A 17,262-nucleotide genomic window follows, 5' to 3' on the forward strand; every position below is an offset into this window, starting at 1 on the left:
ATGCCAAACTTTTGAACAAGACGTCACGACAGGTTTGATGATGTCAAATGTCACTTTGAATATGCACATTTAAATCAACGGGTGAGATTTTCATTGAATAACAACTTAAATCTTAGTCTGTTCCTCACAAATTTATTGTATGCTTTCATAAGACTTGTAATATAGTACACTTGTAGTATGGACTACATTTATGATACATTTAGGGTGATTATCTTTTCATGATTTTGACATTTTTGACATTCAGCTAAATATTTCCTTTGTATAACAAGAATAATTGTTATCCCCTTGAATAAAGAAAGTCATGCAGGTTTGTTACAACTTGAGGGTGAGGAAATTATTAAAATGCTTTCAAAAGTGTTACTTTAATAATCATGTTTGAAAGGATTTCTTCAAATAAGGTTCAAACATGCACTTCAAAAGGATTATGGGAAGGTTTGTAATTTAAGGTCCTCATACTTATAACTGTTTATTCTGTAAGCTCTTTTAATGTAAATGAACTGAGGAGCCGAGAGACAGACAACTGATTCCTCATGCACAGGTTTATCTCTGCATACCTCACAGGTTGCGCAGACGGTTTACAAAATGTCATTTTCATCAACTAAAAGAGTCCAATTAATCAACGTTTCTGTGAAATAGCTGTTGGGGTATCCAAAATTTCCATATCACTTTCAGGTGCTCTATTAATTTTGACACTCAAAGTATAAGGAACTACTGAGTCATAGTCATCATCAAGCAGACTGCCCAGAGGTATTAGGACAAAAATGAGACTAGAGAAATGTTGCTCCTTTAGAAAAGTTTGAAGCAATAATAAATAGTCAAATTAAATTGTTTTTCATATCACACAGCCCTAGGATACAATGCAAAGAGGCAAACAGAGGTTATACACGAGACGTACAGTACAGGAACACCATAACACGACTATCCCAAGGAAAATTTCTCTATTATTGGGTGCAGTAGCTAATTGTCACATAGCAGGAATGATGGGTGAATGTAAATGAAGTGGGGAGTGATGTGCCATGGCAGGCTGCTCTTTTATGGCCTCTGTCAGTGTCCAGCTGTGACGCATTGGTTCACATTATCAGGCGCTTCATTATATGAAGTGAATAGAGCATTCATTATGATGGGTTTCATTACCGAGGCATGGAGATCCAATCAGTGACTGCGCTCTGGAACCCATTCAAAGTGCTTCTCTCTGAAAGACTGTATTAAACACCAACCGGGAGCAATCCAGGTGCCAACAGGTTTCTTTGATGTCTTAAGCGAACGCTGTCGGTGCACGATCTCTGGAGTTTAGCGATTTTAAAGCTGGTGATTATTTCCCATTAGGAGAACATAAGAGCCTAGAATGAAGCGAGTGACATTAATGTTGCATAAGAAACATCATGATTAACTGAGTGCAATTATATAAATAATATTTTGCATTAACAGTCACATAAATGCCACTTAACTGTAGAAGAGAACCATTAACTTTTTATTGCAAATCATCCAGTCTCTAGAGTCTATGAAGGCATGCGTCTCTTAAGCTAAAAGTCTTTGCTTATATTTTTACATTGTTGTACCAAGCCCACATTACACCTACCTCATTTCCCCTTGGGAGGCTCTTACTCGCCTCCACACTGCTGCAATCAAATGACAGCTCCAAAATATTTGGACTTTTGTACTCTATTTGTACAATTTGTAATTGTAGGATTGCAATTAGAGCCTAAAAGTGAAAAACAGTCTACTTCATTTTAAAATATCCCATTTTTTTGTCCTTTTTAATGTTAGTCATAGTTTCTTGTACCAAAAAACAGAGAACCATGTAATGAAAGAGGTTATACACTGATGAAATAAAATGTTACCGGTGTGATTTCTTTTTCTTTTTTTAGAAAGAGCTCTTAATAGTGTGATAAGTGTCTGCTTCTTTTTGTCACAGCTCACGAGCTCAGGAAAGTCACCAATAAAGGGTTTGGGATTTTACTGGACAATCGTTTGTGCACGATCTTTGCCGTTCCATTATTTTTCTGTTGCTCCAGAGTAGGGATTCACTGATATTAAAGTTACCAATAAGATGATTAGTTATTATCATGCTATCATTAAACAATTAATTACTGATATTAAAATTCTGGTTGATACAGATAAGATGATGAATTATTTTCATGTTATGTCTGTTAACGGATAAATGGCCGATTTTAAAATTCTGGCTGATACAGATAAGATTATTAATAATTTTCATGTTATGACCATTAATTGATAAATTGACAATATTAAAGTTTATTACTATTTTATATAGATAAATTAAAGATAAAACTCTTAAAACTAAAATGATTTAAAATGCTAAATAATTTAAAAGTGAATTTAAGCATTTAAGCACAACATTATGAAAACAGTATAAAAATTTATATTCATTCTGAGATTGGCTAAAGATTATATTTAGCAATGTTTATTCAATTATATATACACGTGATATACATACATATATATATATTAAAAATTATGATATTATTATTATTATTATTATTATTAATATAATTAGTATTTTTATTAAGCACAAGATACCCCTTCTTTCTTATCGGTAGATATGGGTCGGCATCACCATATCCCTGCAAACCGTTCAGTGTGTTCGTCAGCAATAAGTTCCTGTCATTTGGTTTTCCACTTCATATTTCTGACCATGTTGTTGCTTTGTAATAAGAAAAATGAAACGTTTGTACATTGTACGACTACCAATATGAAGCACAACACTTTGTGCAAATTTTTTACGATAATTGATTGTCTCATTGCTTGCCGATCTGCCTCCTAATTCCTAATTCCTTCTGTGTTTTATTGGGATCCGTTTCATGCATAAATTTGAGTGTATAGCGAGAGAGAGATTAATGGCTCTGGAAGGTGGTCTCTGACCCCATCGCTATCAGCTCCCGTCCTCCGCCACCGTGTGCCCACACAACCTCACCTGTGTCACCCACCGGCACCACTCGGCTGGTTTATCTCCCCTAACCTGCTTTCTCTGATGCTCGTGCTCTCCCCTTCCCCTCCCACTTCCGTATTTTCTTGCTTGCTCGCTCGCTCGCTCGCTCTCCGTCACGCCTCTCCCCACCTTTCGATACGGGGACCTGTCGGCGCTATCTCAGGATGAGTGTGCGGTGGAAAGGAGCGTGGCTTGGTGATAATGGAATCCCATTACTGGCTCGTCCAACTCTCACTTCTCACTTATCTGACTGTGTGCAGGCTCCCCTCCCTACATAAAAAAAAATAACACTCAGCGTAAATATATCACACAGACTCATTTCATTTGACTCTTAGAGTAAGGAGAAGCTCAAACCGCAAGGATAGTCGTGACTCGAGTAATCCGTCATTTCAATTTGCCAATTTTTGATTGTTTGCACTATTTAGAGTCGCTGTTTAGTTTAGACCCATGCAGTCTTTGTTTAAATGCACCAGTGTCAAGTCCGATGATTCGCTAGTATGTCAGGAAGACGGACAGTTCCAATTAAATGACCATTGGCATTGTCTCTTTGATTGTAATGGTTTCGTTTTTGAGTGTGCTGCGTGAACCCTGGATTTTCAAAGTGACTGGGACAAAACAAAATCCCAGCATTATTACGTGTTAAGTAGCAGACGTAAGCAGGATCAGTGACGGAAGTCATGAGTCTTTATTTAGCCCTTTACCAATTCTTGAACTCTTGAATGACGTTATTTTCCAATTAACGTTTAAGAACTTTAGGTGAAATGAATCAGTAGACTTTGCATCACAAGTATGCAACAAGAGCACAAAGCCTACCAGCATGCAAGCTGAAAAGTTTATATTCTACTTGAAATTGTGTCATAAATCTCATGACTACAGCTTCTAAATTCTATGAAGTGATCTTCAGTGGCAACCTTTTGGAAAAAGATTAAAAGTTTGATAACTGGTAAAAGATGTCTTTACTATTGTGTGCTATAATGAGTTGTGAAGTTTGTAAAGTCTTTATCATGAGTGGGTTAGAGCCGGCAGATGGCACTAATTATAGTGCAGGGTGACTGATATTATGCCTATATATCATAAATAATTTAGTATTATGAAGGCAAATAAGCTATAAAACTTGCATTATAAGAAGTTACATTATACAGTATATTGTACAAAACTGCTTAAATTAAAAACATATTTTACACAATATTTACTTAGAATTCTAAATATTTTTTTGCATGGCATTTATTGCTCTTTAGTGCACTCATTACTGGTCCTAGTCTCATGTTAGCACAAAAACATCTCTTGTCTCTGTCCCTCAGGAGTTTTTTGAGAACCCTGCGTTTAGACCAGATGGGCTCAAACTTTACCCTACGCTGGTGATTCGAGGCACTGGACTGTATGAGCTGTGGAAAACGGGCCGCTATAAGAGCTACTCTCCCAGTGCGTTGGTGGATCTGGTAGCACGAATACTAGCGTTGGTCCCACCATGGACTCGTGTGTATCGTGTACAGAGGTAACGGGGACTTTACGTTAGTTTTCTAGATACTACCTTTCAAAGTTAGAATTGACCTTTGTTAAAGGGTCACTCTAGATCTTGTATTCCATTAAAAATGTTGGAGCGTAAATGCACAAATGTGAATTTTTCATCTGATTATTAGCCAATATTAAAATCTACATGGTACTGATGTGTGAAATGCATTCCAAATCATCAAAACAGAAGCATTTCCTGCTGCCCAAATTCATTGTAGTGTGACCATTATTTAGTTTTAAAACGGCTTTGAAGAAGCTAATAATCTGTGTCCTTTTTCAGGGATATCCCCATGCCATTGGTGAGCTCTGGGGTGGAACATGGAAATCTGAGAGAGCTGGCATTGGCCAGAATGAAAGACATGGGCACTGAGGTAACCTAAAATCGTTAATCATTTCATTTGTTTGCCGTATGAATTCAAGGCCATTAATTACAACACATGTTGTTGACTCCTGCAGTGTAGAGATGTACGAACCAGAGAAGTGGGCATTCAAGAGATTCATCACAAAGTTCGACCATATCAGGTCGAGCTGATCCGCAGAGACTATGTGGCTAATGGGGGCTGGGAGACCTTCCTGTCTTATGAGGACCCCGAGCAGGACATTTTAATTGGTCTCCTGCGTCTTCGCCGCTGTTCGCCACAGTCCTTCCGGCCCGAGTTGAAGGGTGGCGTGTCCATTGTTCGGGAGCTGCACGTCTACGGAAGCGTGGTCCCTGTCAGCAGCCGAGACCCAAGCAAGTTCCAGCACCAGGTAAAGACACCTTATTTCCGCCAGTAACACACTGCAGAAACTGCTATAACATGATTCAACATTAATGATGTCTGATGCCTGTTACCACATGAAGGTCTTATTACCAAAACCTTGAATTTAAATAAGATTAGGAAGTATAGTAGTGTGGGTTATTCATATATTTTGGTTAGATTATTTGCTTCTATTTATTTCTATGCACCTGCTATTAGGATTTTTCAGGAGTTGCGGTATCATTTCATTTTCATTTCAAGGGTGTGTTCACACTTGGCAGGTTTGGTTCGATTACAGCGAACTCTGGTTCAATTGCTCTGTTTATTATAGTTCATTTGAATAAGTGTGAATGCTGCCATCCGAACCCAGGTGTGCACCAAACAAGCGGACCAGTCCTCTTCCAAACAAACTCTGGTGTGGTACGACTGAAATATGAATGCAACACTGACCAAAGACATCAAAACAAACCAAAAAGAGGACGTGATGTCACAAGATGTGACCCTAAAAGGCGCGTAATGCTCAAGCATACCTGTTTTTTTCTCGTCATATGAGCTACGTTTAACGGAGTACTGTGTAACGGAGGAATTCCTGGCACTGTTTTGACTCCTTTACACAATTTATAAGCTCTTCATGAGCTTGTATATATACATGCATACAATGAGCATGTTTAGTCCTGCACATTTTTTTGTTGTTGTTGTTTTTTGTATCTTTAGGTTTGGTGTTAAAAATGACAGTGTGATAGCTAACCAAACCAGGACTAAATGTATCTTTTTTTTGTTGGTCCAAACCAAAAGAACCACGAGAACCAAACAACAAATGTGAACACACCCTAAAAGTGTATGTTGAAAAACCCTTTTTCCGGTGTGAGAGCTGAGATTTGTACTATTTTATTTTTATTTAAGGCATATTTCTTCATGTATTATAGTCTCACTGACTTGCATTCTCATATGTTGTCTTTCACCTCGTGCATTTGTAGGGTTTTGGGATGATGTTGATGGAGGAGGCCGAGAGGATAGCCAGGGATGAGCACGGCTCGGGCAAATTGGCTGTTATCTCAGGTATCGAAAGTATTCTCAGCGTTAACGGAAATGGCACTTTCATTTTGTTGGGTCTTCTCTTGCCCTCGCTTGAAAAGAATGAATACGAAATTTTGACATGCACCTCCCCAAATCAGCTGCAGGATGGAGATAACAGCAATTGGAAAATAAATGAAAATCTGCATTCATATTATTCTGGCTCTGATAATTTAATGCATGTCTGACAAAGCAAAGTAAAGCCTCAACAGTAGAGTATATTGGAAATACAGTGGGGTTCAAAAGACTGAGACTACATTCAAAGTGTCTTTTTATTGTAATTTTACTGTTTCTTGCTTTAAATATTTTGAAACTATATGGCATCATTGAAACACTGAAATTATGGTTCCTGTCACTAGACATAAAAGAGTGATATCAGAACAAATTCAGCAGTATCAAGATATACATTGATATTACAATAAAAAATACTTTTCTGTTTAAATATATTTTACAATTTTCAGCATCATTACTCTAGTCGTCAGTGTCACATGATCTTTTAGAAATCATTCTAATATGATGATTTGCTACTCAAGAAACATTTCTTATTATTATCGATGTTGAAATTTCTATTTTTTTTATTTCTTTGATTGATAGAAAATTTACAAATAAAGACATTTATTTGAAATATAAGTCTTTGTAACATTATAAAAGTCTTTGATCACTTTAATTCATCCTTGAAAACTAAAAGCATTAATATCTTAAAAAAACAAAAAAAATCTTTTGAACTGTTGTGTATATTGTTTAACCCAATTCAATAGTACTCAAAAGCATGATAATACAATGTTATTTTTTATTGTTTTTTCAAATATTCATGTTTTATTCCAAATAACATTCTCCATGGTGCCTCCATTAGAGGATGTATCATTGAAAGAAAGGTTCTTTTCTACTATAATTCTACATTTTTGATGTTTCAGGTGTCGGAACGAGGAATTACTACAGAAAAATGGGTTATGAACTGGAGGGGCCGTATATGCTGAAAAACCTTTACTGAAGCAGAGGAATTCAAACCAAGATGCATCATATTCCCTGGAGAATTTCGTCTGACATGCAGGACACTGACTTTAAAGGCATCTTTACCCCCTGTCTATAATTGGACTGGGCATGAGGACTAGAGAGGGTGTATGTGGTCAGCACAAAGCAAACTGCACTATTCTGCTACATGCCAGCCAAAGAGTTTTCTGTATGTGTTTTGTCATTAAGACCATGATGCAAGTATCAGTGCTTGTTAGAAAGGTACACCATTGTCTCTTGGCCTCAGCTCCCATTTTACAGAGTTCTCTCTCCAGTATACTTGCCAGTGCATTTACTTCTCTGGGATAACACTCATTATTTTTTCGTCACATTATTTTCTGTTTCTACTGACAACATTGGACATAAAAGAGAAAACTGCGGAGGCTCTCAGCTATCCCGCTATGAAAGCACACATTTTTCTTGTGGATTTGGGAGGGAGAAATAATTTATGCTTGCAGCTTAGCACATTTGATTAATCCACCATTTTTCCTGTTCTGTTAATTTTGAAGATGGATTAATTGCATTTTCATGTTTTCTTGGCTTTGCATGTAAAGTGTTCATCTGGCCATTTTTTATTGTTAATAAAAGATATTTATCCGGGATTTGAGTTATCACATGATTGTACATTGTTATATTGTGCATGTTGGCATGAAGGCAGGCGATTTGGATGAAGTTGAATAGACATAATACAGCCATCACTGAACATTCAAAAGAATTAATGAGTAAGAAATCATCTGCGGTGGTCTCCTGTCCGGCTCAGATATGAAAAACTGTCTCCAAAATGATTGAAATTCAATTGCCTCTATTTTTGACAGAATGAAAAGTTCATTGGAACTACTCTGCTGCGTTTTAGTGTCTGTCACCACACTACCAATTTCTGAGAAACGCCGTCCGGCATGGCGAGACTCTCCTCCGCAGGAGACCTCATGATTGTCTGCTGATGGGTTTTTACTGCTTCATTTGACATCGCAATACCCGATTATATCGCTATCTCTGCCTGTGAGTCAAGGTGTCAGGCGAATGATGACCGACTGCGCTTTAAAGCTAAGTTCAGCCAGATCACACTTGTAAGAGGGTTGTCATCAGAGAAATGTCTTCCAATAAACGGTATGATGTTGTTTTGCCACCACTCCACAATAAAGTGATGATTTAACAATCGTTGATCTCGTAATTTCCCAGCACAGACCCTCTGTTGTGACTTTAATGGCTTAATAACCTCACGGTTAAAACAATGTGGCACTGTGTCATAGTGTCATCATACAAACCAATCGGCAGCTTTCACTAAATCTCAAGGAGTTTTAACTAGACAATACCATACTGGATTTTGCTAATTAAGCTGGATCATTGGGGTCATTATTTCTCATGAGTGAAGTCTTACCAATGCAGAATTAATACTGATGTAGCCAAGATGATGACCTCAGAGAAGGCTGAGTGCTGCGTTTAGATAATGTGCATATTTCGCCACCGAGGTCAGGATGAGCCATCGCAGTGTTTCATTTGCAAACCAGCGATGCGTGAGGAAAAGGGCAAAGTGTCTCTAGAGATGGAAATGTCACAGATGAGATCCACTTAGAAGGATTCTCAGATGCATTATATTATTGCCGGTGAGGCTGTAAGGTTTTGAAACCCTCTGTGACCCTTTAACACTCTCTAAAGTCATTAATATTCAACTTTGGCATTATTATTGGCTTTCATCAACTTAACACTGAAGCTTTTTGTCTTGATCACAGAGATTTGTCAAAATGTAATTTTCTAGACCTGAAAACTATTGAACACAACTTTAAATCCAGCCACAAATCATTTATATCCATCACAAAGGGAGACTTTCATTTCCTGTAAAAGATGGAGCACTCTCCCAAACCAAAAAGCCATTTGATGCATCCTGCCATGTGCAAACAAAACCAACTACAAGACTGGCCACTAAAGCGGCAGAAACCAAGACGGCCCTGTCGGTGGAAAACAGGCGATCTGAATGATTGATACGTGTGCCATCTTTCACAGATACACATTAAAGGGAAACCGAATTATTTCTCCTCCTATCTAGATGTTGTACAAGCGCCACCAACTGAGAAACTTCAAAGGATTCAGTCATTTTGACTTTCTATAATTACACTGTCGCTTCAAGGTGGCGATTTGTGGTGTGACCGTTCTGAATGTGCCGTTTCTCGTGTCTTGCTGCGTCTGACAACACGACTGAAACTGATTATGACTGACTATCCTTATAAGCATGAAGGCTATGTTTTCTACAGATAAACCATGCTTGGACTTGGAAAAGATGTTCTTCACACAATACTGTTGTTGCACTTGTTTTGTATTCTTCAGTAGTCTTTAAATAAATACATAAAAAACACTTAAATCAATGAAAGCACCACAAAATCAAGCAAAAACAGTTATATTAATAGGGCTGCATGATATTGAAGAAAAACGCAATGAAACTGTTTTAAGTGTGTAAAATTAAGTTAAAACTGAAAATGATCTGAGAAAAGAAAGCATTACTACAACTGAATGTGAACAGCAGTGTTTACTGTAGCATTCCATAAAAAATTATTTTCACCAATGTAAACAATTAAAAAAGCACCAACTTTTTGACAGGTATATAGTTATATCAACTTTTTGAAGTATTAAAATCATTGTTATCTTAAGCCGTTGCGATTTGAACAGTTGTGAAGTTTCAATAAATTGTGCAGCCCTATATACTATACATATAATTCATAAAGCATCATATAGTAACAGATACACTAAATGAAAATGCAAGGCAAGTAACACATAAAACAAATTTTTTTAAGTCTCAGTTTCCAAATGGACGAACAGAACTGTTCGATAACTTTTATTGGCTCCATCTTCAAGTTATTCAGTGTACAAAGTAGGCTGGTTGTTGGCATGCTGCTCTGATTTCAGCCCAGCTCTATGGCTCGCCGGACCCTCTTCTCCAGCTGGTCTGCAGTGGGCCGGGTGTCAGGGTCAGAATCTAGCATGTCCAGCAGTAGCTCGCACATAGCGTGGTTTAGAGGTGGCGGCAGTGGTGGAGCACGTCTTGACCTCATAGGGATGGTCAACTGCAGGTCGGGATTCTGACTCAGCGCTTCACCTAACGGGGTGAGCCAGCGGCCTCGCATTACATATGCACCTAGAGCGACAATAAACAGGAAATGTTGTTATGCTTAATCAGGAAATGTTATGCTTAATCGGTTTTCAAGCATTTTGTGAAACAGGTCCTTCATTCGAGTTTTCTTTGATCTCCCAAACGCTGCATTTGAATTTGCCCTGTGCATTATAGTTGCACTAGATGCATTTTTTCCAAGCACAACTTGCCAAGTACAAATTCATTATTATTCACAAAACTTCAAGGCATACCCACCACAAAGAGAGGTTAATGAGTGGAAAGACGTTAATTGCCCTTATATAAATAAGCTACGACATTTGACCTTTTTGAATGCCTGCTAGCAGCACAGAAAGTCGCTGGGTCCGAGTAATTACTGAGGACTGCCTGAATAGCTTATGCACTTCATCCACAACCTGCGTCCTCAGACCACTTTACATTATCTCAGTTATTACGCATCAAGTTAATGGGCTACTATATCAAGCACTCAACAACAAAGCTTTCTCACCAATATAAAGTGGTCCGGATGAGGGAAGTAGTAAGAGGAGTAACCAAAATAGCCACTGCCTGCCAATGCTAGTGCAAGGCTCTGAAAACTGTGAGAATTTCTATTCCTGTTCCTATTTTTATTTTCTGTGAAGTAGCTGTGACAATCACAAGATGGTGGGTTTTATTTTAATCAGCCATCATAATACCTCATTTACAAGTTCCTATTTCATTTTAATCATAAAAATACATGCATCATGAATCCAGATTAATTAAGTAAAGACGAAGACCTTAAAAACATTAAATGGGTAATGCTAAATGAGCCAAAGTATTTTCCCTCGCTCGACTCACCCAGTTGTTCTTGATTGGTGCCATCCTCTAGGAAAATGATTCTATCCAGCACAGCCCAGAAAAGAACACCCACAGAGAAGATGTCAGCCTGGGCTGTATAACTACGGCCTGCCCAAACTTCTGGAGCCATATAGAAGTCTGATCCGCATGTAGAGGAAAGAGCCAGTCTATTCTGGACGCCATCTGTAGGATTGTCCACCATCTTACTGAGGCCGAAGTCTGCCAACTGTAATACATGAGGAGGGAGGTAACATGTTAATAACTAGAACCAGCTTTCAGACCTGGGGTTATTGTATTTTTTTTATTAATATTAATTTGCAGTTTTTGCACATTTATATTCATTTAACAACCATTAAAATTCTTGTTTAAAATACATTTATATAATATATGTATACATATGTATAATAAAGTATTTAAATAGTATAATATTAAAAAATATATTATTTTAAATAATTAGGCTATATCTATTCAAATCATTTCTTCGTCTCTGCGTAGGACAGTTCCACCGAATAAGGAAAAATGTAAAAATAGTCTAATATTATTGAAATTCTTCAGTTAGAAAAAATGAAACTACAGTAAATATCCGATATACTTGCAATGGAAAATAATTGTAAACCACAAAAGCACTCATTCAAATAGTTAAAAACAGAAGTTCAAGTACTTTTTTAACAACTATAGAAAACTCAAACTCTAGAAAAGCCCAAGGCAACTTATTATCCACATTGTGCGATGCCTAATATTTGACTGCATCTAGGGCAAAATGGATCAGTCGCTTCAAAGCACACTACATTGATTGTCTCTCCATGCAATGAAACGTAAAAAACTCATTATTTGAAACTTTAGAAGAATGGATTTTAAGACAATCCATTTCTAACTTTATTTGTAAGCTGATTGTTTCGCTAGACCTTTTTGCATTGAAGCTGACATACCCAGTCTTTGGTATTGATGAACAGAAAAGGCTTAAAAATGGTCAGGTTCAATTTGTGACTTTACATAAAAGTCATTTGTGGGGGTGAAAACAACAATATTCCAAATGATTTACATCATAAACTGTCGTTTTCTTATCTATGTTCTCCGGGCACTATTGTGATTAGTTTTTATATTGTAGGGCAACACCAGAGCCTTTGTCTATGTCTAGCACGCAAATACAAGTCCAAAAGTACTTTTGTATTGCTTTGTTATTTATTACAGTCCAGCTATAAGTGGAGCAATTTTCATGCCTACAGACTAATAAAAAAAATGTTTAAAAGGGAAGGCGCTAGAAAAAAGACAATGTGGCTCCATTAGCAGTGTAGGCTATTTCAAAAGCAAGATGAAAGCATGGAAAAAATGCAAATCGGGCCCATGACAATTGCACTTAGTTTGACTCCAAATATTCCATAAGCATTTTAACCAATATCATTGTTAGAAGTCGATGCTTATTTAGGCTGATATAACAAGGTATATTATTTTAGACTCCATCCTTTTTGTACCTTCATGACCGGTCCTGCTTTAGTAAGACGGACAAGAACATTATCTGGCTTTATATCACGGTGCACTACTCCACAGCCGTGCAGGAACGTAATGGCACTGCTGAGCTGCTCAAGCACTGCACGGTTGCACTCAGCATCCGGCGGCCTGGACAGAATGTACTGGTTTAAATCCCCTCCGTCACAGTACTCCATCACCAACCAAAAGGCAAAGCAGCGCCTGGGAACCTCCTCTGTGGACATCAGTCTCCGCTTTGACCTGGAAGGATTCCTCATTTGGGTTTTTGAGTCTTCATCCACCACTCTCCCTTTGAGAACACTCTCCACCAAATCCAAAGGCAGCCTCCCTGATCTTAGGGGCTGCAGTGTTCTAGGTCCAGTCTCTAGAAGGCAGTTGTACAGAGAGATGATATTGGGGTGGTTCTGTGCAGTGATTCTCATAGCCCAGAGCTCCTGCAAATACAGCTCTATACTCTCTGGGCTACAGCATGGTAGACGTTTAATGGCGACTGTGTCACCCCTATCGCCCCACCAGCCAGTCTCTGTCACGTGTCCCTTGAAGACCACTCCATAGCTGCCTCGTCCCACTTCTTGTTGCAAAGTGTAGATATCATCCATCCCAGCAGCCTTTGTAGTTCACTGAATCATATGCAAGATTCGCTGGTGTTCTCAGGTGTTTTATTCCATTGTTCTAATATTACAAGGGGGGAAAAAACTGTAAAATTAGTTACATTAACTACAAAAAGTATGCAAATTATAATTAAATATATAGAGGTGGTCTGCAGTGGACATTATATTAGTGAATTTCTCTGACAAACACAATCACATCACAGTTTTAAGTCCGCATGTCCTGTAAAGAGCACATTCAGGGCTTTTTGGAGGTTTCACCATGACAACAACAACTCCTTGGTCTTTAAAAAGGACTGACATTAATTTTGACTGATATTAAACTGATATAGATACATTGTATTGAATGAGAATACCCATTTATGGCTATTTTACCCACATATTGCATAAAGTAAAATGGAATTTCAATTCATTCCATTATATCTTTCATAACACAGTTGAGAATCATATTTTAACAAAGTTTGGTTAAAAATCCTAAAACCTAAAAATTGATTAGTGAAAGAAAAAAAAATCCCATTGTTTTGGCCTATATGTCATTTCATGTCTTATTATTTATTTTTTAAACAACTGAGTCCTGGGGCCCATACCATGATGGTAGTTGAACAAACTCAGAGATGCGGGATTAGGCTAGTTTAGAGTTAACAAAACTACCGGTAAACCAATCCAATCAGGTTTTGTTGGTACCATGATGCTGATCATCAACTTCCTTTGTCAACTCAGGCTTTGATCCTGAGTTTAGGAGTTTATGAAACTGCTATTCACTTCTCTCTTCTGCAGAATATTACGAGATCGAGAAAAAAAAGAGTTTAAAAAAAATGTACACAGCAAGAAGAAAAGAGCTGTCTAAGAAAGAGGACAAATAAAAGAAAACATCTTTCTATATCAGAGCAAGTAATGATGTTAGTTTATATGCTTGATATAGGTATAGAGAGAATTGAACATTTAAGCTCACATGTAGTCATTTTTATAGTTGTATCTTTTGATTCTAAAGCTTTTTTATATTACCTTTATATATACACGTGTAATGGATTAAGGGTAATATAATTGCATAAATATCTAAATCATACAAAATTATTACTATAAATAAGCATTGCTAAAAGCCAGACAGATTTTTTGTCTTTAAAAATCTTTCACTATGTAGTGACCTTTAATTTAGGAGCAGGTGGAGTCACTTTATTGCATCAGACGTGTGTCACTTTGCTCACAGCTGATTGGTCCAATTTCGGGTTCTGGAACATAACCTCCAACCTAGCGGTGGAGCATTAGGTACTATGGCGATGAACACTGCTAAAAGCCTCACCACTGTCATGGTGCTTAAAACCCAGGATTGACTAAACTGAAATATACCTGGCTATCCACTTAGCAAACCGGCTTCGTGGTGTAGGCCACTACAGAGGACATAGCATATGAATAAAATATATTTTCAAAATATAACGTTATATAATTTTTGAAAAAAAATATTTGTATATGTGTGCGTGTGTGTAAACAAAGTCCTTTAACTAGACAACACAATTGTTTTTACAGGTCCTATTAACACAGTTCATATTAATCAAATTAACTGTCTTTACTATATAAACATTTATCTTGCTTTAAAATAACAGAGAAATGGACGCCATCATTATTGCACTACTTTAGCATTTCCACTTCCTACTGCTTTTAGTCAATAATGTGAATAAACTTACCGATTAAATCGCGTCAAATGGAAAGTGTTGTTTTGTTTGTTTGTTTTTTATCCACATGTAAAAACGTCTTGTCAGTATCCCACCTGAAAGCACTCATAATACAACTCAAACGTAAACAGCACCTCATTTCCGTAATAAAACTTCCGTATTTTTTTAGATCTTCGCGCGTCTGGTGGTGTTCTGCGTTTCTATTGGGCAATGCCGTTTCAGATGACCGCGTTCACCAATAAGATACTAGAACGTCAACACCCATTTCAAAAGTGACCAATGAAACTCTCTTTAACAATGCTCGCCTTGATAAAAAATATTTTAAAGGTCTTTATTAGTGTTTTGGAAATCAAGAAACGTAATTAATAGTTTTTGTAACATTATTGTTTATTAGTTTTGTCAGGTTTTGTGTGTAATTTGGTTTGGTTTGATAATCATAACAACGCAAGCCCAGTAGACCTACTACACTAATCTGTTTAAAACCCAGTTAAATTATATAACGCTAGTTTGGAAAATGATAGCCTATAGGCCTATATTGTGAATTCAATTTTCTAAACGTAAAATTGAATATAATCATATTTTTGTTATCGCTTGTTTGTAAGCACAACAAAACCACGCATTCATTCAGACAACACGCAGCTACATGAAGGTAGGTTGACATGCAGTTAGATCAAGAGTAGTAGTATACTAATAATAAATAATGTCGGGGCAAGTTGTCACATGTGTTTTAAATGTTGTACATCTATACAATTTGTTGGTCATAACAGTTATTTGACATGTCAGTACATTTCCTTTTACATTATTGCTGTTAAGAAAAAAACTAGCCTTATAGTAGGATACATTAGGACAATTTACCCCAGAATTTTTTTTTTTTTTTTTTTTTTTTGCAAGGGCAATAACAGAGGAAATATTCAATCATTTGGGGTTTATGTTCTTTCATTCTTTCTATCTTTCTTTCTTTCTTTGACACCTCATGGTCTCCCCTATATACCCTATCAGAATCAAGGATTATCCCACTTTAAAAGTGGGATTAAACAGCAATTCTATAGCTATTTTGTGTTAAAAGCACTAAAATCCCCCATAAGAATCTAAGTCCTTCCAACTTTTAAAATGTGATAAAAATCCCTGACACAAGGTGGCCCTTTAATGCCTGCCTAAAGTTACCAAAATGTCAGACACAGATAAGGAAACCTCTATGATAACACAAGAACATCCCCTGCCCTCACTGTCTGAACAGGCTGTCACTCCCATTCTCACATTACAGAAAATACCCATCCAATTATTTTCTTCAAGTTTTACTTCTCTGCTAACTATAGCAGCACCTACATTATGTCTAACCAATAACCAAAGAATTTCTCGTTCCTCATCCAGTCAGTGTCCTGAGATATATTCCGGCTCAGTGCCATATGCTATCTAGTCCTTTCAGATTATTTTTGTGTTGATTTTCTACAGCCTTGAGAAAATTCTATAGCCTCAATCTCTCTCACCCACTGGCTTTATATTTCCCATATTTTATAATTATTGAATCATGTCTTTGGGTCATTCTGTTTAAATCAATTGTCTAGAATTAATAGTCATCATTGAAAATTATTGCCTAGGGCTTCCCATAAAACATAGTAGTGTCTCACAGGGACGGACAAGCCTCAGTGCTCTTCATCGCCTCATATAACAATAAAACTTTGCCCTGGAATGATGAAGGGAATGAAACAACATTGAGGCCCCCCAATCATTCTGCGTCACAGAGGTGAATAAGCCTACTCGTATAATTGCATATCTTGCGTAAACTGACTTCAATCTTACTCTGAGGTGGTATCTCACCACAATGCGTTCAGGTGCTGGTTCCGTGATTCAGCCACTGCTGTAATATGATATGGCACAGAATCTGATGAGTTCCTCTGTAGCGGCAGGGCGCATTTCTGTTTGTCTGTGTATAATATCTCATTCCAGACTTACTGCATGAAACAGTATGCAAATGCATGGGACAGGGACTCAGGTGGTGGATTATTTTGGTTGTCTATTATTTAGGAACGAGTTATCAAAGACTGAGTGCTGGACACATCAAATTAATAATTGTGATGCTTATTGGTTCATTTCATCAGTGGCACAAATGCATGACACATGCTTTTTATAATCACTATGTGCATTTAGAGATTAATTACAAATCAGGATTTGTGTTTATTTTTGCATCTAATCCATGTTATTTAACAGCCTCTGAAATTACATGATTAGGAAGATCAAAGCAAGCTATTGTTACTTAAAGTGTGCTCTTATCCAG

General features: G+C 37.2%; 2 protein-coding genes across 2 annotated transcripts in view; one reads left to right on the forward strand and one right to left on the reverse strand.

The window, feature by feature from the left end:
• The window catches only part of elp3 (elongator acetyltransferase complex subunit 3), a 19,611-nt gene extending 11,176 nt beyond the window's left edge, over window positions 1–8,435 (forward strand). Inside the window, exons 10-14 of the mRNA XM_079888427.1 lie at window positions 4,249–4,442; window positions 4,740–4,830; window positions 4,916–5,209; window positions 6,177–6,258; window positions 7,188–8,435. Coding sequence (XP_079744553.1) covers window positions 4,249–4,442; window positions 4,740–4,830; window positions 4,916–5,209; window positions 6,177–6,258; window positions 7,188–7,264 — 738 coding nt within the window. The 3' untranslated portion in view covers window positions 7,265–8,435. The remainder of the gene's footprint in view (window positions 1–4,248; window positions 4,443–4,739; window positions 4,831–4,915; window positions 5,210–6,176; window positions 6,259–7,187) is intronic.
• Window positions 8,436–9,578: 1,143 nt separating this feature from the next.
• On the reverse strand, window positions 9,579–15,132 carry LOC307168457 (serine/threonine-protein kinase pdik1l-B). The gene is made up of 4 exons (XM_079888467.1): window positions 15,000–15,132; window positions 12,694–13,381; window positions 11,222–11,447; window positions 9,579–10,411 (listed from the first exon to the last, which is right to left on the reverse strand). Exons 2-4 carry the CDS (start codon window positions 13,306–13,308, stop codon window positions 10,179–10,181), a joined length of 1,074 nt encoding a protein of 357 aa, XP_079744593.1. The 5' UTR covers window positions 13,309–13,381; window positions 15,000–15,132; the 3' UTR covers window positions 9,579–10,178.
• Between the last annotated feature and the right edge of the window lie 2,130 nt (window positions 15,133–17,262).

This window comes from Squalius cephalus (assembly GCF_949319135.1).
Source record: "Squalius cephalus genome assembly, chromosome: 12".
In the NCBI taxonomy this organism is placed as follows: domain Eukaryota; kingdom Metazoa; phylum Chordata; class Actinopteri; order Cypriniformes; family Leuciscidae; genus Squalius; species Squalius cephalus.